The sequence below is a fragment of the Sodiomyces alkalinus genome (genome assembly GCF_003711515.1).
Source record: "Sodiomyces alkalinus F11 unplaced genomic scaffold SODALscaffold_12, whole genome shotgun sequence".
In the NCBI taxonomy this organism is placed as follows: Eukaryota; Fungi; Ascomycota; class Sordariomycetes; order Glomerellales; family Plectosphaerellaceae; genus Sodiomyces; species Sodiomyces alkalinus.
Window position 1 is genome coordinate 150,289 of NW_021167090.1, and position 23,095 is coordinate 173,383.

The 23,095-nt window shown below is 55.6% G+C and overlaps 9 protein-coding genes and 1 non-coding gene across 10 annotated transcripts; 4 read left to right on the forward strand and 6 right to left on the reverse strand.

Annotated features, from left to right (window-relative positions):
• Positions 1 to 95: 95 nt before the first annotated feature.
• On the reverse strand, positions 96 to 184 carry SODALDRAFT_t202. The gene has a single exon. It is a non-coding gene; the product is annotated as a tRNA-Arg (tRNA).
• Positions 185 to 449: 265 nt separating this feature from the next.
• On the reverse strand, positions 450 to 7,686 carry SODALDRAFT_363582 (hypothetical protein; the record flags this gene model as incomplete). Its single annotated transcript, XM_028614569.1, has 4 exons — positions 450 to 6,745; positions 6,822 to 6,909; positions 6,976 to 7,540; positions 7,634 to 7,686. 4 exons carry the CDS (start codon positions 7,684 to 7,686, stop codon positions 450 to 452), a joined length of 7,002 nt encoding a protein of 2,333 aa, XP_028462699.1.
• A 184-nt stretch (positions 7,687 to 7,870) lies between these two features.
• On the reverse strand, positions 7,871 to 9,278 carry SODALDRAFT_363583 (hypothetical protein; the record flags this gene model as incomplete). The annotated part of the gene is made up of 8 exons (XM_028614570.1): positions 7,871 to 8,100; positions 8,188 to 8,291; positions 8,381 to 8,446; positions 8,554 to 8,715; positions 8,776 to 8,801; positions 8,891 to 8,945; positions 9,112 to 9,155; positions 9,231 to 9,278. The coding sequence occupies 8 exons, from the start codon at positions 9,276 to 9,278 to the stop codon at positions 7,871 to 7,873; spliced, it is 735 nt and encodes a 244-aa protein (XP_028462700.1).
• SODALDRAFT_329097 (hypothetical protein) lies at positions 9,279 to 10,738 on the forward strand. Its single transcript, XM_028610851.1, has 2 exons — positions 9,279 to 9,517; positions 9,614 to 10,738. Exons 1-2 carry the CDS (start codon positions 9,451 to 9,453, stop codon positions 10,357 to 10,359), a joined length of 813 nt encoding a protein of 270 aa, XP_028462701.1. The 5' UTR covers positions 9,279 to 9,450; the 3' UTR covers positions 10,360 to 10,738.
• On the reverse strand, positions 10,464 to 12,615 carry SODALDRAFT_73363 (spermine/spermidine synthase family protein). The gene is made up of 3 exons (XM_028615628.1): positions 11,433 to 12,615; positions 11,058 to 11,358; positions 10,464 to 10,975 (listed from the first exon to the last, which is right to left on the reverse strand). The coding sequence occupies exons 1-3, from the start codon at positions 12,470 to 12,472 to the stop codon at positions 10,568 to 10,570; spliced, it is 1,749 nt and encodes a 582-aa protein (XP_028462702.1). The 5' UTR covers positions 12,473 to 12,615; the 3' UTR covers positions 10,464 to 10,567.
• A 636-nt stretch (positions 12,616 to 13,251) lies between these two features.
• SODALDRAFT_284591 (L-galactonate dehydratase) lies at positions 13,252 to 14,699 on the reverse strand (the record flags this gene model as incomplete). Its single annotated transcript, XM_028608475.1, has 2 exons — positions 13,252 to 14,448; positions 14,544 to 14,699. The coding sequence occupies 2 exons, from the start codon at positions 14,697 to 14,699 to the stop codon at positions 13,252 to 13,254; spliced, it is 1,353 nt and encodes a 450-aa protein (XP_028462703.1).
• A 1,744-nt stretch (positions 14,700 to 16,443) lies between these two features.
• SODALDRAFT_329099 (hypothetical protein) lies at positions 16,444 to 17,738 on the forward strand. The gene has a single exon (XM_028610852.1). It carries the CDS (start codon positions 16,478 to 16,480, stop codon positions 17,729 to 17,731), a length of 1,254 nt encoding a protein of 417 aa, XP_028462704.1. The 5' UTR covers positions 16,444 to 16,477; the 3' UTR covers positions 17,732 to 17,738.
• Positions 17,739 to 17,973: 235 nt separating this feature from the next.
• SODALDRAFT_329100 (hypothetical protein) lies at positions 17,974 to 19,815 on the forward strand. The gene is made up of 2 exons (XM_028610853.1): positions 17,974 to 18,401; positions 18,573 to 19,815. Exons 1-2 carry the CDS (start codon positions 18,034 to 18,036, stop codon positions 19,486 to 19,488), a joined length of 1,284 nt encoding a protein of 427 aa, XP_028462705.1. The 5' UTR covers positions 17,974 to 18,033; the 3' UTR covers positions 19,489 to 19,815.
• Positions 19,816 to 19,837: 22 nt separating this feature from the next.
• On the forward strand, positions 19,838 to 22,362 carry SODALDRAFT_73387 (glycoside hydrolase family 47 protein). The gene is made up of 4 exons (XM_028615629.1): positions 19,838 to 20,539; positions 20,650 to 20,822; positions 20,922 to 21,515; positions 21,628 to 22,362. The coding sequence occupies exons 1-4, from the start codon at positions 20,307 to 20,309 to the stop codon at positions 22,209 to 22,211; spliced, it is 1,584 nt and encodes a 527-aa protein (XP_028462706.1). The 5' UTR covers positions 19,838 to 20,306; the 3' UTR covers positions 22,212 to 22,362.
• SODALDRAFT_381878 (hypothetical protein) lies at positions 21,887 to 22,758 on the reverse strand (the record flags this gene model as incomplete). Its single annotated transcript, XM_028615196.1, has 2 exons — positions 21,887 to 22,473; positions 22,527 to 22,758. The coding sequence occupies 2 exons, from the start codon at positions 22,756 to 22,758 to the stop codon at positions 22,331 to 22,333; spliced, it is 375 nt and encodes a 124-aa protein (XP_028462707.1). The 3' UTR covers positions 21,887 to 22,330.
• Positions 22,759 to 23,095: the final 337 nt, after the last annotated feature.

Below are 23,095 nucleotides of genomic sequence, written 5' to 3' on the forward strand. Positions count from 1 at the left end.
AAAAACATACAAAAGAGAAAACAAAAGAAAACGAAACCCCTCTCAATATACTCTCACTGCTCCGTGTAGCGGGGATTGGGAGCAAAAAATAAATGCGTCCCGCACAGGACTCGAACCTGCAACCTTAGCCAAGTAACTTCCACTGGAACCGGAAAGCTACGCGCTACCATTGCGCCAACGGGACCGCATATGAATAACTCGCCAGGTATCTAAGCTGTTAAAGGGAGGAGGCAGAAAAATAAACGAATTTTGCTTTATGTATTTTTTTTTGCATCGCTACGCTTGGCTGGTATTATACAAAACAGAGACTCGAGAGATATAAAAGTGGCGAATAAAAAGAAAGACCGGCTCTCAGACAAGTGCATTAAATACCGCGAGTGTGTATAAATTTACAGAAGATCATTCCTACAAGATTTCACCGCCGGCCTTCCTCCGTTACAACAGATGGTTCAGTACCGAAACACCACCTTGGAAAACCGCGCAAGCTGCTTACGAGAGTCCAACCAGTTCGTATCCTTTCCGCATACGGCGCGCTTCCTGCGCTCCACGCCCTCACACCTGTTCCACAGCCGTTGGCCGGGCACGTCCACCAAGCCGACGAGGGCGGAATCGACACCCCCCTCGATGGCGACTATCTGACCGCGGATCACGGTCTTTCCATTGCTAGGAATCCTGGCCTTGAAGCGCTTGCGTCGCAGCTGATGAGCTTCTGCATCCTCGGCTTCGCTTCCCACCGGGTTCGCTGAAGGGGACGAGGACTTGGACGATGGACGACTAGACCATAACAGACTGGGGATGGCTGGTGTCCGAGACACGGGCTTTGTCCAGAGTCCCCGGGTGGGCAGGGCGCTAGGGAGAAGGGTAGTGACAGTGTTGGCCTTGGCCCCAGCCGCAATGGCCTCTTTCAACGCTGCGATCCCGTCAGCGGATGTGGTCTCACCCCGCCTGACGCGACGAGATGCGTTGATGGCTTCTTGGAGAGCGGCATCCCAGTCGGCACGGTAGGCAAGAAGAGGCCGATACTGGCGCCGGATGGGAGGAGGTGTCGCCACTTTGTTGGTAGAATGGACACTGGTGGGCGGCGCGGCAAGTGTGAACTGTAGCTCAGGCTGCTCAGGGAGGATCGAGAGTCTGGTGCCGCGGTTGGTTTCCGGCCTGCCAGCAGGTTGCGGCTTGGTGCTTGTAGAACCGTGGATCAAGGACACATGCTGTCGGGGAGGAACAATTGAGGACGCCCTGGTCGAGGTGGTTTTCATGGACGCTGTTTCGGAAATAGGGGAGCTCTGGCCAGATGAGGAGGCATAAGACGGGCTCTGAAGACCAACCGAGGCAATGCTGATCCAGTCGTACTCGTACGAACCCATGGCCCCGGCGGTCCAGAGTGAAGTAGACGTCAACTCGGGAAGAGGATCTTCATAGGCACGGGGCCTACGGATCATGTCCAAAGCAGCTGGTCCCGCGGACGTGGTCCGGCAAGTGGTTCCCCTGCGGGCCGCTTGGAAGAGGCCCTCGTAGTCTTCCGAAATGCTTTCGGCGGGCGCAGTCCACAGCGATGCCGATGTTGAGCTGTCTTGTCCGATGTCTGACTCATTCGTCGTGGAGGCTGTAACCTCGGGTGCGCTCCACAAACCTCGAGAGGTGCCTCGCAGCTTGACGTCAGCCTGCTGTTGTTGGTTCCAGAGCCAAGATGAACTCGGCAACTCATGGAGAGGCTCCTCGGTAAGTCGCAACTTTCGGGGCATGTGCAGGGCAGCAGGTTCGGCAGACGTTGTTCGGAAGACAGTACGTCCAGAGCCGGGCTGGAAGAGCCCTTTCGGCTCCGGGACATCCATCACAGCGGGACTCGCCCAAAGAACACTGGGTCTGGGTATTACCGAAGAAATCGACAAAGTCGCCTTCTCACTGAAAGCGGAGGTGACGACTGCAGCAACGGCATCCCGGAGAGGAGGCGTGTGAGCAGGAAGTTCACTGGTAAGCGCAGTCGGTCTGGTCCAAAGCTGTGAAGATAATGACAGCTCCTGGAGTGGCTCCTCCATTACTCGAGTCTTCCTCAGAACAACCTGGAGACCAACGGGCTCAGAACATGTCGTCCGGTAGTCCACGCGCTTCTGGGTGGGGCTGAAGAGGCCTCGAGGTTCTTCGGTTGAGTCTCGGACAGGAGCGACCCAAAGATTGAACCGCATCTGCAGTGGCAGTTCGACAGCCTCGTTGGTAGTCGAGGGGGAAACGCCCGCAATCCAAAAGGGAGAATCGGCAGCAGGCTGTGGCTTGTCCCAAAGCCTGGAGAAAAGAGGCAGACGGGCGAGAGGCTCGTCCAGCAAACGGGGCTTGCGAATCAAATGCCAAGCCGCGGGCTCAGCAGTAGTCGATGGGTGGTCAACCCGCTTGTGATTAGCGCTAAAAAGTCCCTCAGACTCGTCAGCCACGATGGACATTGGGGCTGTCCAGAGCGAGGGTTTCTTTGTGCTTGTATTTGCCGAATCTGGCTGCGGTGCGCTCCATAGAAGCACATCAGATGCCTCGGTCACGGCGGATTGTTGGCTCACCGGCAAGGTCCACAAAGAGTCGCTGTGGATGAGTGAAGGCTCGGTGTTTTGATACTGATGACGCACCACAGCATTCGCCGCTGTGACCACGTACCCTTTCCAGGTATCCATGTCAGGCTGGGGCAGACCGAGGCTGAGAGAAGAAGGAGCTTGTTGTGCGTTGCCGTCCCACAGGGCTGAAGGGCGAGGGGGCCGAGGGAAAGCATTCACATCAAACTCGATGGTGTTCGAGTCATGATGGAACTCCACACTATCCTCCTCCTCTTCCTCCTCGGTCTCATCTACTTCATCGTCCTCATCGTAGTCAGACAAGTCAAACCCAAATTCTCCCGGCGATGAAAGAAGAGCATAGTCACTAGGGGGCAACAGGCTATTCTTGGACGGGATTTGGTTCGTTTTCAAGAGGTTCGCAATCTCCCAGAGTGTCGTCTCGTCAAAGTCATCGTCATCACTGTTCTCATTGATCTCAGAGATGGCGTCGTCATCATCTCCCTCGTCGTATTCGTCGTCGAAGTATGACGACTCATCGTAGACGCTGGGCGCGGACCTCATCATCATTCGTCCGCCACCACTGGACATGGTGCCCGGCATGGCCATCAGAATGTTGCTTGCTGGCCGCATCTGAACAGTGGCCTCGTCAGAAACCTCGCCCCATGGAAACCGGAAGATCCCTAGAGTATCTCGCTTGTTGGGCAACGGTTTGGGGCTCTCGGGGATGTCAGGAAGGAACGTAATCCGTTTGCTGCGACGCGGCGGGCGTTGGGTAACCGGGCGAGGTTTAGCCGCCGGCGCGGGAGTCTGGGAGGAAGTCGGAATCGGAGCTCCTCTCCAGAGGCCAATGGTGACAGCACGCGGCTTGATTGAGACTGCACGGTTGGGCATCCACAGGTTGGAACTGGCAATGGCTAGAGGCTCGAGGATCTTGCGAACAGCTGGTCGAAGAGACAAAGCGCGAAGCTCTGCCGGAGCAACAGGCTTGACTGGTCCCTCCGGTGCCGGGCTCCACAGCAAGCATCGTCTAGTAGGATCTGGGACATGGCTCGTTTTGGGAATCCAGAGTCTGGCCACTGGGGCATCTCTGCGGCTCAGGATCGCCTTTACTCGGATAAGGTCCTCGTTGTCCTCGCCGTCTGACTCGTCCGACTCGTCCGTGTCTGGCGGTGTGGGACTTGACAATTGAGCCCTGGAAACAGAGAAGACCTTGAGGTGGCTAGAAGCCGAGAGCGGATGCAGGTGTTCCGCATGGTCCTTCAACTGGGCCAGAGCAAGGTTGTGCTGCCAGCTCGCCGGGTGCAGAGTATCTGAGCGCATGGACACTCCGAGCGTTGCGGAATCCGCCCTAGGCGGCGGCGCCAATGATCGAGTACGAGACAAAGGGGAAAGGACGGCCCAGATATTGGCATTGGACGTAGGCCTTGAGGGACCTCGGCTTGTCGTCTCGACGGTCGAGATAGAATTCCGACCCAGGCCGTTTTGCATTTCGTGCCATTGGTTCTCTTGCTGGCCCATCTCGCGCTCGAGGCTTTCTAGCAGGCGAATCTTTTGGCCATCGCTTCCAACCGACATGCGGCTGGCCTCTTCAAGGTCCTTGAGCTGTCGTTGGATTGCCTCATATGCCTCTTGCGGTGAGTCCAGAGGGGAAGGCTCCGCGGCCCGGATCACGTAGGCATTGCTGCTCGTCATGTTAAGTAAGAGCGGCGTCGGTGGCGGCATCCTTCGCGAAACGACCCTCTCCTTCCTGGCCGAGAACGTTGCGCATTCGTCTCCCACGCGGTGATGCCAGCCGGTTTGGTGAGAACCGGTAGAGGCGGAACCGTCGTTGACTTTCGGTTCGACTAGCCGCCTCGGGACAGGTGTATTATGACTATTGCCCTGGGCACCAGTATCAAGCATGACAGTCACGACTCCTTCACAGTCGGTCGAGTCCGGAGTCGAGGGGTTCCGGGCCTCGCGGTCAATGTCAGGGTGCTGCTGTATATACATTGATTTGGGAACACATCGTGCCTCTTTGATGTTGACGGCGACAACCGGTGAATGAATAGATCCCCATTGCGTGGTCGTCTCTTCGTCGCGGGTATGGGTATCGCTAAACTCGGACATTGATCCTTGTTGGCCTGGAATCACCTGAGAAGACCTTCGCTTGGACCCTTCGGACCATTCGGATCGATTGGTGCTGTCGGCCGTCCTGGGTCGCGCGAACCTGGAATCGTTACCGGGCTCGCTTTTCCCGTTCCCATTCCCTTCAGCGGTCACATACGTATCGGCAACGAACGTGGAGACGGAGCGAGTGCCCTTTTCGGTCAGCCGTGGAGCGAGTTGCTCAATGTCGAAGATGCTCAAGGTACGGACCGACGTTTTGGTAGAGCCATCCGACTTTCTCGACTGGGCCCGACGGGGAGTGGGACTACGGACTGCTGACGACTCCACGAGATTTCTGTTTCTTTCTGGCATATAAGCCGAAGGGAGGGGAGGCACGTCTGGGATCGAGTCTCTGGCCACGGAGTTACCCGTATCGCTCTTGGGTGGTGCTGGGAAGAAGAAACTCATCTTCTCATCGAACGTCATGCTCCGTGTGTCGTTTGGAAGTGGCCTGCCAGGGACACCTGCGGTCTTCGGCGGGGGCGGTAGCGGTGGCAGCTTTGTAGGGCTGCCCGGATCGGATCGCAGTATGGACTTCCCACTGATGAGGGAGCCACCGGAGCGTGACCTCTGGTGCCTGGTGATAAACTGCTCGGATGGGAACAGCTGACGGTCCTTCTCGGGTTGTCGTGGGATGGGCCTGGGCCGATGAAGAATCGACTCCCTCTGTTGCGGTTCCTGTGTTGACTGACCGGCTGCGGGAGGTGGAAAGGCCTTCTGTTCCGTCGCTGTTGCCTCGGAAATGATGTTCTGCACAACATCAGGATGATCATACTGGATCTTGTTGATGAACAATACCGTCGGGTGGGTCGCCGCATTCTTTTCCACAAAAGCCTTCATGCTCTGGGCCCTCGGGTTCGAGGGCAGCCCCACGGCAGGTCGCATTGTTTGGGGCCGCTGGGAGGACGCGCTTGGTTCAGCCCTTTGAGCGGCGGACGGCTGTGTTCTCGAGGGACGGATAGTAGCGCGAACGGACGGCTGCCTGGGCCACGTAGTAGGTAAGTCTGGCCGAGTAGGAGACCCGGGCCGGCTCGGCGGCCGTGGAGGGGACGATCGCACGGCAGACGGCTGAGAAGGACGCCTGGGCGGAGTAGGAGGGTCAGCTGCGGACTTCACGGCTGCACCCATCACAGCTTGCTGGCTTGTGATGGTTTGCCGGTTAGCAGCAGGTACTGGCACCATCACCTCAGCAGGTTCGGATGGCTGCGCTTCGGTGCGAGCTTCTTGTATGGGTATGGGAGGGGCCACACGCGGATGTTGAAGAGCCGTTAGCGGCATCTCCTGTTCTTCCACAGGGAAAAAGTCCTTTGGCGACTGGCGAGGAGATCGTCTGCGAATTTGCTCCACGCCGGGGGAGAGTTGTGTCGAGGTGGCTGTTGCCGGGCTTGCCGACAATAGGGAATCTTCTGAAGGCTGGGGAGCGATCTGCTTGCGCTTAATGCTGTGATTTCTTCGCATGATCTCCTCACGGGTGATCGCAGGAGGTTGAGGGGCCGGGCGCTGGGCAATGAGACTGTCGGGATTTTGTAGGGCAGCCATGTCCCTTCGCTCCCGCTCGTTCTTCGCTGCAGTGGCAAGATCAACGGTGACGATCTTGCGGAAAGGGCTGTCCTCATTTGTTGACTGCTGTACGATAGGGTTAGAAATGACAAATTGCCCGGAGGTTGCGGTCGCTGCGGAGCTTTTTCGGCTGAAGATGCCCCTCTTGGGCTTCGTCGGCTGTTGCTCTCGGGCAAGGGCCAAACGGCTTTGTCGAGCTTGAGCGGGAATTTCTTTCGTTCCCGCTCCTACAACAGTGGTAGTAGTTATGCCTGCGGCGGCGCCAAAAGTCCCATTTGCGCCGAATCCTCCTCCAACGACTGATCGTCCTTCAGGATATGCAGTAGCGAAGGTAGTGTTTCCCGCTTTCAGTTCTTCAAAACGGCTTGGGGGGAAACTGGACTCGGACGAGAGATCTCGGTGGTGGGTTGCCGTTCCGTCAGATGGCGGCGTATCTTGAGCTAGCGTCGAGGGACCGGATCTAGAGAGAGCTAGATGGTCCACGGACAGGGAGACGAGGACTGAGGGAAGGCGTCAGCATAATACCAAGGCGGGCTGACGACAGGTCATGGTAACGGTGTCAGATATACTACTTACCGAGAAGAATGGACAGAGCACCTGCAGGAAGAGCCGTTCGCAGGGCTAGACCCATTGTCTCCATACCCAAGAACATCGGGACACTGGCCTATGGGTTCATGTCAATAGAATGGCCTCCTATCGTCTCCTCAACGGTGGGGCAGGTGGCGCTCACCCCAGTCCACAAAGCAAAGCCGGAGATGACATGGAAAATGGCCTTGCTTCGCCGCGCGCCAGGCTCACCGCTGCGGGCATTATCAGCATGGCCAGTGAGGAAAGCTCGGAGGAGGAGAACGGCGAAGAGGACTGCGTCGGTGGCAGCAACGGTGATGCCAACGGCCATCCATTCGGTACGTGTCTGGCAAACCAAGCCGAGCTGGGGCCGCTGAAAGCCAACGTAGACGGCGCCAACAATAAAACGAAGGGCGAGGAGGGCCTGCGGGATAAAGGCATCGGCGGAAGATTTGAGCCCCTGGTTCTGGTTGATGGCCCACACGAGGTACTGCAACACGGCAAAACGGGCGAGTTGATCGAAGAGAGAAGCGAAAACAATGATGACCTGACAGCCAATCCGGGAAGTAGGGTCGAGGAGAATGGTGACGAATCCGACATGAGCCCAGAGGGCAGCGCTGGAAAAGAATGTGGTGAGGGCCAGCCTCAGGCCGTCCCGAAAGACTCGAATGCCATGACCGCGGAATAGAGAAAAGAGCGGCACCGCGGCAAGTGTGAAAGTGATGCCACTGTACTCCCAGTATTAGAAAACAAGAGCATGGCACGGGTGATGACGATATGTACAGGCGGGCGACAAGCGATTGATAAGGGGGGGCGCTCACAAAGCAAACGCAGCCACCGAGGCCTCGTTCTGCACAGGAAAGGCAGACGACATGGCGACAGGGCCGTGAGGCAGAAGAGAGAGTAAGAATTAAACAGGTCCAGCCGTATTATCGTAAAAGGAATCGAAAGCCCAGTCGATGGGCGGTGAGAGGTGTCGGGAAGGAAAGAATTAAGAACAAAGAGAACAGATCATGATGGAAAGCTAAAGCCTCATACTAACTAGATGGGCATGACGTTCAACTGGGAACGATAGAAAGAATGACACATCCGATGATGGTAAGAAAGCCAGGAAATAGTGATGATGGAGTAGAAACGAAGTTGTTCGTTGATCGTGGGGGAAGCGAGGACGAGGACGAGGACGACAGCGGCGCAAGGGGGCCCGGACGGGGCGGAAAGGAGGGATTCCCGATGAGGACGAGAACGAGGACCAGAAGGGCAAAGACGTGAAGTCTCAAACGAGCCGAGTCTCAATTGACCCCGTCGCACTAAAGGTCGGCACTGTTCGCGATTGGATGATAAGTGAGGGTCGTAGAGGTTTTGCGAACACCCGGACATCGTCCCAGAAGAGGGGTGACGCCGAGCCTGCGATGGTGTTTCAGTGCTGAAACCAAAGGGACGGACGGGGTCAAGGCACGACCAGGGGGGTAGAAGACGGGACTGTGACCGTCCGCAGTTTGTTGAACCAAAGTAGGTAGGTATTCGTAATTACCTTTCATTCATCTCCATCCCATCTTCTCCTTCTTGACCTGTCAACGTCAAGACCGGATGTTGTAGGTATCATGGGGAATGTCCCCGTCGTCGAATCATCACGTCTACTGTTGTGTAGTTACTGGGAGGACCAGGGTCGAGTCAAAGATCGAAAGAGACAGGAAACGTCTGCACCTGCTAAGTGTCTGTGTGTATTTTGTTTTGTTTGTACGAGAAAGATGTGCGAGTCTGATATTGTACCAGAGAAGGCGTGCCGCGTTGTAATTTTTTAGCATGTTCACTTAAATCATAAGAGGGTTGGAGTTTCGATGTCGGGAAGACAAGGCACCAGACGTTGGAGGATGGGTAAGGTAGAATGAATGAGAAGGACCAGCTTGGCCGTATACAGTGTTAGTATATTTAATACTGTCAGTTCATACTGTCTTCTTTCCACATCGGGCATTTATTTGACTTGAGTGACTTGAGATGGCAGGGCCAATGTGTTGCACGCGATAATTACCTGCAGGTTCATGTGGGTGTGTACTGCGGGGGTGCTCCAGCCCACGTACCAAAGCGTGCAGCACCCAGTCTAAGCTGTGATACATTTGAATTGCGAGCGTCTTGCTATCATAGGGTCATAACAGCGAACTCAAAGGGGGACATAGGCACTGCAAATTAGCATTGGGGGGCATTTCTTGAACACAGATAATTCGGAGAAAGCTAATGGTATAATTGACGAATTGAGAGATGCGGGTAGTATCTTCCGGACCTTGGTACCATCGTCCAACACTGATCGCGCAGGAGAAAATGCATACCTAGGCAGGTATGATGGACCTGTGGTCAGGGTGAGTCAAAGGGCGCATGTGTGTACCTTATTACCTACCTAGGTAGGTAGGTATATATTTGTACCTTCGAATGATTCCGATCTCTCTTCCTCTCCTCCTCTCCTCCTCTCATCTTATACTCATAATATTCGTGAGAATAAGGTAGCCGTCGTAATTATCGTAATAAGTAATCTGGCTTTAGTTTTCCCTCCTCTTCTTGGCTCGATTATCTATCTTCTACATAATCTGCCTTCAGCAAGTTCGGCCTCCGATCCCTCAACTAGAACCTCCATATATACCCCATAATGGCTCGCACTGAGCTCGAGTATCCCAAGCAGCCTTATGGCACCGTCAACCGCTATAGCCCACGCGGTAAGTTGGGGACCAATCCATCCCTAGCCTACTGACAACATCACCTCTCATTTGGGAGCGCAAGAGGCTGATATACTCCAACTACCATCCATCCAGCTTCGTACGCCCTGCGCACCATACACGGTATAATCAACTCCTGCCCCATCTTACATGTCTCCTTCAACCCCCCAGACAGCTCTTTCCCGACGATCCTTCCCATGATCGGCCAAATGGGCTCCTTCGATCGTCCTTCCGCCGACGAAGGCCAGGTCCTCGACCTCTACCTCCACGGCTACGTCTCGTCCCGCATCATCAACACCACCCGCAAAACCACCGGTGCCGCCGACGAACCTGATGGCCTCCCTGTCTGCGTCGCCGCCAGCCACCTCGATGGCCTCGTCCTCGCCCTGACCCCTAACTCCCACAGCTACAACTACCGTTCTGCTGTCCTTTTCGGCCACGCAACCCTCGTCGAGGACACCGCCGAAAAGCTCTACGCTATGGAGCTCATGACCGACGCCGTGGTCCCTGGCCGCTGGTCCAACTCTCGCGTGCCGCCCAACGCCGCCGAGATGTCTTCCACCGGCGTCCTCCGCGTGCGCATCACCACTGGTAGCGCCAAGATCCGTGCCGGGCCCCCCAGCGACGATAGACACGATCTCGAGAACCCAGACGTCGTTGGCCGTGTTTGGACCGGCGTGGTCCCCGTCCATACTACCTTTGGCAGCCCCATTCCAGGACCGTACAATGCCGTCACGGACGTCCCTCCGTACTTGCAGGACACCATCGACGAGTGGAATCAATCAGGAGCTGAATCGGCTATGGAAGCTGCGAACCCACGAAAGGCAGCCCCGAAATCCTGAGAAGAGGGCGAATAAAGTTGGCACACACATCTTCGCGGCGCGGCGTGTTCTCTTCAGATATTTGCAGTATATATGTCCCGATAAACAGTTTTTATGTTTCAATCGCGCCTTCTCTGTAATGACTCGAAAAGCCCTTGCCTAGAGAGCTTTCGACAGAGAAAAAAAAGACAAGGAAAAGAAAAGGAGAGGAAAGAGAGAAAACAGTTTCTCACCACAGCTCCCAGATCTTTCCGGGTATAACAATACGCATCACATCCCAATGTCCCAGGGCACTCGTCTGGTGCCATTTGGCCAGCTTCTGCGTCTCATTCTTCCTCATGATACCACCATCCTCACTCGACTTGAAGCTGGATTCGCGCACTTCGTGTCTGGGCATGAGGTAGGCCTGTCGAGACCGGCTGCCAAGGAAATCTGCCGGAATGGGATCCCTAAACGTGATGTCGCCGGCCGTCTTCTTGCAGAAAATAACCATATTGGTGAAGTCCTGGCCCTCTTTGGCCAGCGTCTCCGCATCTGGCTCGGGGGACTCACGGAAGATACGGCAGGTGGGGAACACCTCCTTGATCGTGTTGACAACGATCTTGGGCGCCGGGTGCATGAAATCGCCAGCATAATTCTTTGTGTGTTTTGTTATTAGACTCGCGAATCGCTCGGGGGTAAAAAGGAAAAGGAGTAAGAGAAGAGTGTGGGGCACTCACAATAGCAATGACACCGTCCGGCTTGAGGAGAGTGTTGAGACCTTGCAAAAACTCGAGCGTGAAGAGGTCAACAGGCTCCGCACCCCCCGTGAAGACATCGTGGACGATGTAGTCGAACTTGGCATCCGTCTCCGCAAGAGAAGCTGTGTAGCTCACCGCATCATCGATGACAGCAGTGTGGTTGGCGGGGAAGGTGAAGTGCTTGGAGGCAAATTCGTGAACCACAGGATCAATCTCGACCACAGTTGTGTCGATGCCGTGCGCCACCAATCCGCTTGGTGTCGTGCCAATACCCAATCCGCTGCCTACTGTGTCAGTAAAAAAGGGTAAAATAGGAAATAATATGTGAGGGCAGTTTTTTTCTTCAGGACTTACACGACAAGTGCCTTGGCCTCGGAATCGGGGACAGGCTCGGGAATCTGGACGAGCCTCACGGCCTCCAGCATGACGAAGACGCCATAGATGGGTTCGGATACCCGAGAGTCCGTGGGCCGGATTTTCGTCCACTCCCCTCCAAGCAGCGAGTGGTCGCACCGCAAAACGCGGTAGCCCTCCTTGAGGCTCTCCATGACGGAGATGTACCCCGTCGTGGATTCCCTGCGATCCAGCAAAAGCCAGTCCTCGGCCTGCAGCGTGCTGTTGAGCTTGGCAGTCGCCGCCGGCGTCGGGACGTGGTAGTTAAGCATGGAGGTGTGGTACATGGCCGGAATGGCCAGGGCGGCGATGTTGGACGACGCGAACAGCGTGTAGGCAAGGCTGAGGAGGATCTCATACCCGACCCGGGACGTGAGGAACGACCAGCCCAGGAAGACGTGCATGTAGCCGCCCGTCAAGCTCTCGGCGAGCTTGAACAGCGCCCACGATCCGATTCCCGGCCCGGCATCGGCCAGGAACGACGGCAGCATGGAAAGGTCGGCCCCTTCGAGGAGGTTGGCCACCGTGGCGGACGAGAGGGCGACGAGCGGGAACAGGGTGAGGAGCTCGGTGACCGCCGGTCCGTACCGTGCCGTCAGCGTGCCGCTCAGTGAGAAAAGGAAGAACTGCACGGTCGGGATGTACGCCGCGAACACGGGGAGGAGATGGGCCGGGTCGAACGGCAGGATGCGGGAGAGCCACACATTGCCAGACCATCCCGCGAAGGCGGCGGCCATGACGAGTTTCGAGTGCCACACCGATGTCGGGATGGCCCCGTAGACCGGCGTCAGGGCCAAGTAAGACGCGTTGCAGGCGGCCGCTACGAGGGTGAGCAGAATGCCCGTCCTGATGTAGATGGATGCCTGCTTTCGGAACCATCGCCAGCCGCCCTGCTCCTGGGCCTTGGCGGCGAGGTCCTTGAGTTCCTTCTCAAACCGCTCAGGTGAGGACGCCTCGGGTGCGGCCGAGGCCTGCTTGGTGCTCTTCTTTTTAGGGGGCATTGTGGTACTGGTTAGGTTGTCTTCGGTTGTCACTAGCACATCGGCCTGGGTAAGGTAGACTCGAGGTAATGAGAAAAAACGAAGAATCGAGTAACAAAATTTTATGTACAAACGTCTACGACGACAATGGGCTGAAGTCAGTCAGAGGTCCATAACAGCCTGCTGTCGAAGCTCTGAGAAAAAATGAGACCAAGACGGGGGACAAGTCGATATTTCGTCTGCCGGACGGCTCACGTCTCAGCATAGGGACACGTGCTCATTGAGAACGGAGGTGACATGGCTTTTGTATGTATCACGTGATCACAGCGACCCAGGTATCAAACTCCGTGCCTCAACCTTCGCAGCTCGGGGTGTCTACCTCCGTATTTCTACGACGACGACCGAGCCGAGACTTGGACCTTCAACATCTCCCTTTTCTAAGCCAAAGAAATAAAATAGCGACGAGAAATGCTTGAGCGATACAAGTCGCCATCGTTATCTTGTGGGTTGGGGCCTTTCGGCCATCTTGGTAACCGACCTCAGCGAGTGAACCTAAGCCCAAAATATGGAACGACCTTTTAGGTCATCGCTGCGCTGCGAACTCATTTTTCAACCAACCCTCCATGCGTTTTCTTCTATTTATGATTCCCATTTGATCCGGTACTTTTCAGGGATAGACGACGTATAAGAACATACATGACGACTATACGGGATGCCATCGTTGCCCTGCGGACGAAGCAACTCTGTACTTGTGACCCCCCGTTTATTCTCCTTATCCTTACAGGATTTTCTTCCCTTGCTTAGATTTTCGCTCCCTCGAGGATAGGTTTAGCGGCATCCGACTTCCACCAGCTTACGCCGGGTTCGCCGGGGTAGGAGTACCGGTCCATGCTCTCAGGCTTCATTTCAACACTGTAGCCCGGCTCGGTCGGGGTCTGGTAGTAACCGTCTTTGATGACGGAAGGGTGGAGGAAGTGCTCGTGCAAATGGTCGACGTACTCGAGGACGGAGAGCTTTCCGCTGACGACGACGTAATCCATGGTGCTCAGGTGTTGGGTGTATTCCGGGAGACCGACACCGCCCGAATGGGGGACGATCGGGACTCCATACTTCTTAGCGATTAGGAGGACGGCGAGGACCTCGTTCACACCGCCGAGGCGACAGGCGTCGATCTGGCAGACGTCGATAGCGCCGGACATGAGGAGCTGCTTGAAGACGACGCGGTTCTGGCACATCTCTCCCGTGGCGACGCCGATGCCGTAGGGCTTAAGGGCTTCGCGGATAGCCCTGTGGCCCAGGATGTCGTCGGGCGAGGTGGGCTCCTCGATGAACCAGGGCTTGAACTCCTTGAGCTCCTTCATGTACCCGATGGCCTCGGGCACGGACCAGATCTGGTTGGCGTCGACCATGAGGATGTTGCCCTTGTCGTAGCCGATGACGTCGCGCGCGATGGCCAACCTCCTCTTGTCCTGCTCGATGTTACCGCCGACCTTGAGCTTGAAGTGGCGGTATCCCTTGCCGAGGGTTTCCTGCAGGAGCGCCTTCATCTTGTCCTCGCCGTAGCCGAGCCAGCCGGCGCTGGTGGTGTAGGCGGGGACGGCGCGGTTGTTCTCTGCCTCGCGGATGCGCTGGGCCTTGGCCGGCTCCTGTTCCTTGAGCAGGGCGATGGCCTCGTCCGGGGTGATGGCGTCGGTGATGTAGCGGAAGTCGATGCACCGGACGAACTCTTCTGGTGTCATGTCGGCGACGATCCGCCAGACGGGCTTGTTGAGGACCTTGGCCCACAGGTCCCAGACGGCGTTGACCACGGCGCCGAGGGCGAGATGGACGACGCCCTTTTCGGGGCCGATCCAGCGCAGCTGGCTGTCGTTGACGAGATGCCGCCAGGTCTGGCCCCAGTTCTCGACGAGGGACGACAGCGTTCGGCCCTTGATCCTGTCGGCGAGATGGTTGATGGCATGACAGACGATATCGTTGCCCCGCCCGATCGTGAAGGTCTAGGAGAGAGCGAAATGCGTGGTAAGCGAAGAAAATCGAAGTAAGGGGTTGGGTTTGCGTATTTCCAAGTAGCGAGGTATAAGTTATAACGTACCATTCCATGACCAGAGTGCTTCGAGTCTGTCTGGAGCATGCAGTAGGCAGCTGAATAGTCTCCAGCAGCATTCATAGCATCAGAGCCCGTCTTGTCGAGTGATGTGGGAAACCTCACATCACGGGTGAGCCACCCAGTGATGGTTATTTCTGACATGTTAAGGAGATATGAAGAGATGTCTTCCTTGGAAGGAAGGGGGGAAAGGCTAGAGTAAGGCAGTGATATATTAAAAAAACAGAGGAGCCGGCTTCAGGAGATAAGATGGGACATATCTAGGTAGGGAATGTATCGAGGTTGAGAATAACAACAGGAAAAGAGGTTTGTATATCTCGCCTTCGAGAGACAGACGCCGGTAGAGTAGCTCTATACGAAGCAGATGATCCGCCCCAAGTTTGACCCCCTATAGGAGGATTGGACTCTTGTCGGCGGACCTTCGCGACATGCGCTCCAACTACACTACAGTTGGGACTGGTGAGACGACGGCGGCGGCGGAGTCATGGATGAGGGGCAGAAACGGAGAGGGGGCTAACCCGCGCCGACGAGATGTGGGGGAGGGGTAAAATGCCGGAGTGGAGGGCCACTACCCTGTAATCCGGGGCGTATAGGCCGGCTTAGGGGCCCAGTTTCGGGGGGCGTTTACCGGGGAAGACCTAGTCTGATTGATGGAGAAACTATTCGGGCTCAACTCAAGTTACTCAACTATGGTGATTTATCCCGACAGGAGAAATCTATGTCTTCACTTCTTTACTTGCAGGAAGGTTTGTTTTAAAAACTACCCGAAATATAAGACGAGTTAAGAACTATATATATAAAAAAGTTAAACTTCGATTAAACTATAACCCTCGCTCTAATAGCTATACAATACAACGGTTGCAGGCGTAAATATCGGGCCCATGTCGCCTTGCTGGGACGGCTGGCTCATGACCCCGCACACCATAAGGCGAATCGTATAACTGTTCCAAACCCTCCTGGCCGCATTGGCTGGCCATGTCGTCTCTCCAAGGGAAATTCCAAGCAATGGATTATGCCACCATTTACACAACCAGGCTCCAGAACCCCGTTACCATACATACATATCCCCACAAGCACCGACCCCCAAATCGACACGGTGCGATCATTTGCAGTGGACGGTTCGCGGAAAAGGCCGCTGAATCTTGCCCGCCCTTTCTAGGACTTCCATTATCTCTTTGAGCTAACAGGCCGGACAATGAGTCGAAAAGGGGACATTCACCAACTGACTTGGATGCCGCCCTCGCGGCTGTTTCCGATCCATTAGGATAAGCTGTTTTGGCCGTTGGGCACCAAACGAGTTCGAACACTCGATGTTTTTGGCAGTTCCCTGACGGTCCTGCACCACAGATCTACACACTACCTCAATCAATTTACCCTTAATTTTCCCCTCAATTTTGACCCGATTTTACACGGTTCCAGCTACGCTATATCTGACATTGTATGGGTAGAAGTAAGTAGTCCTGGTCGGTGGCGTCGTGGCGATAACGTTAGTTCCAACCCAGCCACAAGCCAAGTCAGCCAACCTGCAGTCTTCCTATCTTTCATGATGACGTACCCTTGGTTTATTACATTGAAGTACACGAGAATGCAGGCCCTTCTTCCTTTTCTTAACCTCGCTTGCTTAATCGGTCAGGGGACGGGATTGGGCAGCTGACTATGATGCAGGTGAGTTGGCATTCGGGACTAGTCGACTTGATGCGGCGCATCCTGTTTCTCTGTTCCAGAAGATGCCAATACAACCTCGACTCACTCCTGTCCAGATCACATGCTTCTATGGAGTAATTCGTCCATCTACCTTACATACAATATTTTTGAACCTTTAATCGCGATACATCACTTCGAAGTGGTCATGTCCGCTGCAATCTCCTCATAGCGCCGCTTCGCATGTTCTTCCGCAGTGTATTTATTGTTTGTTCTGCACAATGTCCGTATCACAACCCTCGCTCTCGGGCAGCACAAGCCGCCTTGTCAAGCGACCCCCCACCGATCACTCTAAGCCTCCTGCTGCGATAATCTCGACGCAGCCGCTCAAGCCGCGGAAGAAGCTACAGAAGAATAGCAACCGGGCAACACGATCTAACGTCGTCACTCCGCCACCCCACCCAACCGGGAGTCTGAACAGTAGCGCTTCAAGTCTCCCTAGTTTCCCGGCGGTTCCCCAACACGCAGGACCGCCTATCCAGCGGTCTCTACCCTCGCCGGACTTGAGCGATCCGATATGGACGGAGTACCTTCGATCTAGCGGACTCACGCAGGTTGGCCCTCCAGATACTTCAGACACCCCAGCGCGACGACGGCCAGAAGGAAGGGATGTCGACGAGCACCAGCTGCAGGGGCCGAACCACGTATCCCCCGTGCTTTCCGAGTTTTCCCACTTGGCCATTCGAGATGCATCCTCTCGTCCATCTCTCGACAGCTCCGCCGCGAGCTCTCCCGCTTCATTAGCAAGCACGGTGTCGACGATGAGACGCGGCGCCAAGACCCCCGTCTTCTCCATAGGGCAGCTGGAGGCAAACCCCGGACTTTGTACAGGCAACGAGTTCGAGTTGAGTGCGGCGAACCAGACCAGTGCGCAGTCCAGGGCATACCCGGGCATCTCCGATGCCGACCCGATATTCCCATACAGCAGCTCAGGACTTGATTCATATCCGTCGGTCAAAGACCATCACCAACCAATCCAGACTGTAGATGCCGAACATACCCGGGCCGGCTGGCCATCTACCTCCATTTCCATGCCGCCACCCTCGCCATATAAGGCTTTGGACCCTTCTCCCGTTCCTGACGAGGGCACATTCGTCGAGTTCGACGAGGAAGCAATATATTTTAAACCCTTGTCCTTTCCCGCCGAATCCACCTCTCCGCTGCAGAAGCAAGACTCTGATGATCACCCGCGGCTGTCTTCCACCGCTCAAGAGAATCTCGACCTGCAGATGTGCACAGAGTTGCTGACGCGAGAGCTGGGAAAGGTCATGTTGGACTCATCGGGACACGAAGCCGACCCCTCTGCCTTGCAGATTAAACTCATGACCGAGGCGTACGAGAGACTCAGGGGCCGAGTCCTGGAAATAAAGGAATCGCAGCCGGAGGGACTGAGCGGTATAGAGACCATGTTCGACTCTTGGTTAGGCGCCCTCTATGCACTACATCAACGATGGACGATGGGAATGAATGTATGAATGTATGATACCCCATAACTCATGTAGAAATGAGATGGCCTTTCAGGTTTTTTTCCTTTTTCTTTTCTTCCGAGGTTTTTCGGGAATGATGCAAGATTTCCAGAGCGGGAAATGAGTGATAAGATAAGCCCTTATCTTATCTTTCTCCCCAGCTCACTGCACCCAGCCAACCTGCCAAAACCCATCCAACAAGTTCAACCAAGTTCACGCATCTTCCCGCACTAACATCCCAACCAACGTCCAGTCCCATAACCGAGCCATCTTACCGCTTTCCGCCAGGAGTAGGATGCGCCTCCGAGACTATGGATGACGATTTCGGGGCGGATTCCGAGTTTCTCGAAGCCCTCGCGGCCTCGGACCCGAGTCGACCGCAACCCCCCAAGCCGCTTGTGCAACAGCCAGTTCCTCAGAGGGCTCGGACTCAGGCTCAGCAGCCAACGCCCCAACGTCTAGATAAACCGGCACCGGCGAGCGTTCCGGGTCCAAAGGCGGCCCAGGCCCAGCCCACACCACAGGCTCTCCCGCAGCGGTCTTCAAGATCGGCTATCCAGGTTTCTCCCCGCCAGCGAGGGAACCCAGTCCTCGCCGCGTTGCGTTCCCTACCGTGGGAGTATAGCGATATTCCCGCCGACTACGTCCTCGGGCTCACTACATGTGCTCTCTTCTTGAGGTATGTCGGCGAACTTTCCTACTTTCCTTACTTTTGTGCTTCGGAACATTGTCACATCGTAATTGTCCATTTCCCCTCGACTCCTACGAGTACCCTCGACTGCCCTCGCCTGCCCTCGACTGCACTTGTGGATAGATAGATGCTGACCATATACCCTCGTTTCCCCTCCAGCCTGAAATACCATCGACTACACCCGGAATATATCTACCAGCGGACCCGCAAACTCCAGGGCAAATACAACTTGCGCATTCTGCTAACCTTGGTGGACATTCCCAATCACGAGGACTCACTCCGAGAGTTGTCCAAGACGTCGATCGTCAATAACGTGACCATCATCCTCTGCTGGTCGGCAGCCGAAGCAGCACGCTACCTCGAACTATACAAGTCCTACGAACACGCCAACTTCAGCGCCATCCGCGGGCAGCAGTCGTCGAGCTATGCCGAAAAGCTGGTCGACTTCGTCACCGTGCCCCGCAGCGTCAACAAGGCGGACGCCATCGCCCTGGTGAGCAATTTCGGCAGCCTGCGGGACGCCGTCAACGCGGACCCGGACCAGATCGGCGTCATTGCCGGGTGGGGTCCCGTCAAGGTCAGGAAATGGGTCGCGGCCGTGGAGGAGCCGTTCCGGGCGAAGAAGGCTGCGAAGCGGAATCGAGACCCGACGACGACGGACGGCGAAGGTAGCGGGGCTGGGACGCCGTCGGTACTGGACCAGGCTGTGCCCATTGGGCGGGTTCCCCTGCGCGATATGCCGGTGCTGAGCGCGTCGTCTTCCCGGGCTACTCCGGCGTCGGCGTCGGATGACCCCGCTGGGTCTCGCGGCGGGAAGCAAAAGCAGCTTGCGCGGGATCGAGTTCCGGGGATGGATGGTGTCGATATGGATGACGAGGAGGCTATGATCGCGGCGGCGATTGAGGAGTCGAAACGCACGGCGGAAGCCGAGGCGTCGCAGAGGACGGGTTCTGGCCCTGCCGGCACCAGTACCAGCGGTAGCAACGGCGACAGCGGCGGTACTACCGGCGAGTCTGGAGGCCAGTTGAGCGAGGGTATCGCGGCCGCGTTGGCGAGGCTAAGACAAAATGCTTGAATTATTTGCACGAAGACACCTAACAATGAAGCTCATTTCCCCCCCTCTCCCCCATCCCCCGAGTACAGGTTGAGCTCAGCCCTCGTATAATCCAACTTGCGACAAAGAATTCTCGCTCGGACTTGACACATCTCACAGGAAAGATATCTTGAGATTACCGTTTACCTTACCTTACGGAGCGTTAACTTTCGCCTGTTGCTGGGTCAACAGCTATTCCGACCTGGCCTAAATCGCCTATCCGAAAGAGCTTTGCCAGCGCTTATGCGAATCAACGCTTTACTTACACTTCTCCTGCTACCGATCAATATATTTACAATGCGTCCTGTCAGCACCGTTGCTTTCCTGCTCTTCTAGTTCCCCTGGTGATACTTTCCTCGTCCTCGTCCAGTGAGGTGCTAGCTTTAGCTTGTATCTTGATTGGGCCCGGCTTTTGGGATTTCTTTCCCTTTCCCTCGTATGTTCAAGTCTCTACGAAAGGCACAGACAGGCAGGCTGTGCCAACTTCCCTTTCTTCCTGCCTGTGAGAGTACCTCCAGCCTCGCAGGAAAGGAGGTGAAGAAAAAACAAAATGGCTTGATTGAGCGTCTTATAAGAGCCAGGGATATCTGTCGTCGATTCAGAACTGAGATGGTCTTGTTTATCTCTCCCATCTTTGGTTCTTCTCAGACTCGGCACCCGAGTCATTTTATACATCGCCACCTTCAGCATTCGTTTATTCCAACTGCTCTATCGCAGTCTGTTACTGTCGTTTCTGTTTTTCCCCCCTCTAGTTTATTCATTTCCATCCCTACACCTAGACCTGTGGTCCGGTTTGCTCCATGCATCTCAGAAAGATCGGCATCTCATTCTTACTGGCGCAGGCATCGTTGTCGCATGCTGCCCCTACAGAGCCCTCTAGACCTCATCAGGGATCGCATCTTCCTTATCAGACGCATCCCGAACGTACCAGTGCTATAAAGGAGGCTTTCCGCCGTTCTTGGACTGGCTACCGGAATCATGCCTTTCCCCAGGACACTCTGCGACCCCTGTCCAACACAGGAGCAAATGACAGGTGAGGAAGGCCGGACCCCTGTAGTTCTTCTCGGGATGCATCTCTTTTTTTTTTCTTTTTCCTACCATCTTGGTCTAACCTCTGTCTCTTCGTCTCCTCCACTATGTTAGAAACGGATGGGGTGCTACCGCTGTCGACGCTCTGAGCACCGCCCTTCTGATGGGCGAGTACGGCGTGGCCGCTGACATCTTGGAGTACATTCCCGAGATCAACTTTGATGCCACCACAACAGTGGTATCCCTGTTTGAGACGACCATCCGATACTTGGGCGGCCTCTTGTCTGGTGAGCCATCATGCCTGCACTCGCACTCACCAAACCCACCGAGAGGTCTTTCGCTCTTACTGACCCGGACCCACGCTGCTGCCCTCCCCTGATCGACAGGCTACGACTTGTTAAACGGACCATATGCGTCCTTCAACTTTAACAACAGTCATGTCAATTCTCTCCTTGCACAGGCCGAGAGGCTGGCCGGTAACCTTGCGGTAGCCTTTGACACGCCCTCGGGAGTCCCCGACAACGACCTTATCTTCGACCCCATGCCTCGTAGAGTTGGAAGCGTCTATAACCATTTGGCGACAATCGGCACCTTGGTGCTCGAATGGACTCGCCTTTCCGACCTAACGGGCGACTACCATTTCGCCAACGTCTCGCAGAGGGCAGAATGGTACCTGCTGAATCCCGACCCGGGGGCAGAGATCTGGCCCGGGTTGTTGGGGACTCGTGTGTTTATCGACAACGGCACAATGGCAGACCGCGAAGGGGGTTGGGGTGGCGGTACTGACAGCTTCTACGAGTACCTCATCAAGATGTGGATCTATGATCCCGTTAGGTTCTCCTACTACAAAGATCGCTGGGTCGCCGCCGCCGACTCTACCATCGCCCACCTGCTCTCCCGTAGCAGTGTACAGCCGAACGCAGACTGGGCCTTCTTGTCGTCATACGTCGACACCGTGCCAGTTTACTCTTCGGGCCACTGTAAGTCCAGAAGAGAGCCCCGTGGCGAGAGTCGATTTCCCACGCAATCAATGTCCGAGTGTTGTCTGTAACGGCTGACCGTGTGCTTCCCCATCGATTTGCGTTCGACTAGTGGCATGCTTCGCGGGCGGTAATTTTATTCTCGGAGGCCTGGTCCTCGGGGAACAGAAGTATATCGATGCGGGCCTTGCCATCACGGATGGCTGCCGAAGGACATATATCATGACGGCGACAGGACTCGGTCCGGAGTCGTTCCAGTGGCAAGACTCAATGGCCAGCGTGAACAACGCCCAGCCGCCGGCGGAATGGAAAGCGTTCTTCGACGTGGCGGGATTCTGGATCACAAACCCCGCGTACAACCTGCGACCCGAGGTGATCGAAAGCTACTATTACGCCTACCGCGCGACGGGCGACCCCAAATACCAGGAATGGGCGTGGGAGGCGTTCCTAGCCATCAACAAGACGTGCAGCATCGGTAGCGGGTTCTCGGCCATCACGGACGTCAACGAGCCGCGCGGAGGGCGCTTTTGGGACTTTCAGGAGAGTTATTTCTTGGCCGAGACTCTGAAGTACAGCTATCTAATCCAGGCCGACGCGGAGCTCGAAGTGCATGTACAGGCGGATAAGGGAAACGGATGGGTGTATAACACGGAGGCTCACCCAATTCGTGTATGGCAGGGGTCCAGGCCGGCATAGACACACAGGGTAAGGGAAGGAGGGAAAGGAGAGAGTGTGTGAGAGAGAGGATAAGAGGGACACGTAGGCAATTTGAGGCGACAGACCTAGGTGTCATGGTGCCGCAATATCTTTAAAGATTATGGAGTATCAATGTAGCAAACAGTAGCCGGCGTCTCGACGCAACCCGTCCTAAGAAGCATGATATTTAGAAGAGAGGAAAGCAGCTGGTCGCTGGTCGCTGGTCGCTGGTCGCTGGTCGCTGGTCGCTGGTCGCTGGTCGCTGGACCCCTTTTGAGTGAACCTGTGACGTCCGGACTCCATTAGCCTAAGAACCTCCTTCCCGCTTGGCGTACTCGTCCTCCATGTTTTCTTCGTAAAGACGGTCTGCCTCGATTTCGGCCTGCGTCTTGGGCCGGGTAGTGCCGGCGCCGGTATTTACGCCAGCCCCGGTGGGTTGGCCGGCCTGGGTGGGGTTGGCTGCGGCTGCGGAGGGTTGAGTAGAAGCAGCTGACGCAGAGGCCGGCTGACATGAAGAGGAAGAATTGTCCGAGAGTGGGAGGACCATGATGATAACGAGATGGTTTAGTTGACTTTTGAATTGACGGGCGGGGAATCAACAATGTTGTTTCTTTTGAGGTGGTTGCCTATTGTGAGGTATGAATATTGGTGGTGATGTTCAGGTTCAGATAAGGGAGAGGTCAGTTGTCTTCCTCTTCCTTTATAAAGTTAATGACAGTGGCAACGGAATGAACCCGGGGACGACGCTTGCGAATCGGAGAATCGGAAGGACCTCGGTGGATACAACGTGGATACGGAGTTACGACCTAGAAGTTGATGTCATAATTCGATGGCTGGCCCTTTCGGTCGGTTCGGTCAGTCAGTCAGTCAGTCAGCCAGTCAGT